The sequence below is a fragment of the Coturnix japonica genome (genome assembly GCF_001577835.2).
Source record: "Coturnix japonica isolate 7356 chromosome 8 unlocalized genomic scaffold, Coturnix japonica 2.1 chr8random1932, whole genome shotgun sequence".
NCBI lineage: Eukaryota > Metazoa > Chordata > Aves > Galliformes > Phasianidae > Coturnix > Coturnix japonica.
In genome coordinates, this window is record NW_015439673.1 from 1 (window position 1) to 1,716 (window position 1,716).

General features: G+C 48.8%; 1 protein-coding gene across 1 annotated transcript; it reads right to left on the reverse strand.

The window, feature by feature from the left end:
* Window positions 1-43: 43 nt before the first annotated feature.
* On the reverse strand, window positions 44-1,710 carry LOC107306889 (cytochrome P450 2J2-like). Its single transcript, XM_015850295.2, has 3 exons — window positions 1,334-1,710; window positions 708-895; window positions 44-265 (listed from the first exon to the last, which is right to left on the reverse strand). The coding sequence occupies exons 1-3, from the start codon at window positions 1,632-1,634 to the stop codon at window positions 107-109; spliced, it is 648 nt and encodes a 215-aa protein (XP_015705781.1). The 5' UTR covers window positions 1,635-1,710; the 3' UTR covers window positions 44-106.
* Between the last annotated feature and the right edge of the window lie 6 nt (window positions 1,711-1,716).

Here is a 1,716-nt window from a genome sequence, read left to right on the forward strand (position 1 = left end):
ATCCATTCAGCCCTGCTGGAAAAGCCTCAGCACCCACCTCCTGTGGGAACATCACCCTGCCCACAGCCCCTTGCTACCTGATACATCTGGAAGCAGCACAAAGGCATCAAACTGATTCTATCTTACCTATAGAAAATGGCATAAAAGCCTCCCTTTTCCGGAACTGACCGTCCTTCACGAAATGCCCGGGGTTAAAACTGTGAGGGGTTTCCCACTCCTTCTTGTCAAACATTACAGAGGACAGATTTGGGATCAAAATCGTGCCCTGAGACAAAAGAAAGAAAGTCACTTCACACTCTCTCCGCCACTGCCAACAGGAGATGAGTTTTTGCCCTCCCTTCTGCTTGCCATGAAGATCATCCATAGTCAGATCTGTCACAGGCATGTGTTCATCTCCTTTTGCCTGGCTGTATTTTTCTATTTCTTGGCTGCTTCTACCATCAGCAATTTTTTTTTGGCCAAAGATCCTCTAAGAAATGTCTACATGAGGAGGGCTCTCTTCCTTGATGCTGTGTATGGATGTCTCTTCCCATGGCTTTCATTCTGTACACTAAGGATGCAGTGTGCTGGAAAGTGGTTTGGGGACAGCAAAATACGATCCACAGGAGTGACCTCTGTAAGGGGCAGCACTGCTACATTTTTCTCTCAGCAGGAATGGGGAAATTGGAACCTCCTCCTAACAACTCAGTGCTCAGGACTGAGGTTACCTTGGGCACCCGGAAACCAGCCAAGACTGTGTCTGTCACCGCCTGTCTCGGCACATTAAAAGGGATGATGTTGCCTTTCCTCTGCACTTCGTGGATGACAGCATTGGTGTAGGGCATGTTGTTCCTGTCCTCCAGAGCTGGCAGCCTGGACTGCCCAATGACAGCATCAATCTCAGCTTGTACACGGGCTGTTTGGAAAGAGCAGGGATCAGCAGTGGTGCAGTACAGCCATGGATCCCCTCGGGACACCATGAACTTTTTGCTATGTGAGTCTTCAAAGGACCATCTCAGGTCAATTGTGCCACCAGGGGACTTGTGGAACCTCTCTGCATGTTCGTCACTTCAGCAACTAAATAGGTCCTATGACCTCTTCAAAGCTTCTCCGGCTTGTGCTATAAAGCCCTCAGGGATATTCAGTGCTTGTGGGGGAAGTGCCTCTGTTTGGTTCTTGGTCCCAAATTAAAGCATTACAGAATTACCAGGGAAGGTTTTAAAACAGCTTAGGTATGTGCCTGAATTCAGAGGAAAGCATTAGTTCTTCACTTGTATGAGTACAGTGGGATTCCTGTTTTTCCTTTCACCAAGATTTATAAAAAGGAATAGCACAGCCCTGTTGCTACTTGTACCTTGAATTTCTGGGTATACAGCCATATACAGCAGGGCCCAGCGGATGGTTGTGGAGGTGGTCTCAGTACCAGCAAACAGTAGGTCAAGAGCACATGCCACCAGGTTATCCTCATGGAATTCCCTGCCGCTGGGCTTCAGAGAATCAAGTGTTAGTGCCACATGAACAGCGAGGACTTCCTCAAAAATCAGACTCAGTCCTGCCCCAAGGGTTCTGGCAGAAGCTGCAGGCCCTCTGCATCCCCATCCCTCCAATGGAAGCCCCAAAACTAGTGTCCATTCTGAGCTCATAAATGGACACATCAGCCGCTCAGGTGGGGAATATGGTTTGTTTCTCAGCCCTCCTGATCTCCAGTCCCCACTGTGGAAGGGTTTGCTCCACATT

Bases quoted from the DNA above. Each gene is read 5' to 3' on its own strand.
- LOC107306889 (XM_015850295.2), bottom strand. From the start codon at position 1,634: ATGTGTCCATTTATGAGCTCAGAATGGACACTAGTTTTGGGGCTTCCA. The intron at 896-1,333 runs GTACAAGTAGCA...CTTTCCAAACAG, and splicing joins TGTATACCCAGAAATTCAAG to CCCGTGTACAAGCTGAGATT. The intron at 266-707 runs GTAACCTCAGTC...CTTTTGTCTCAG, and splicing joins CTGGTTTCCGGGTGCCCAAG to GGCACGATTTTGATCCCAAA.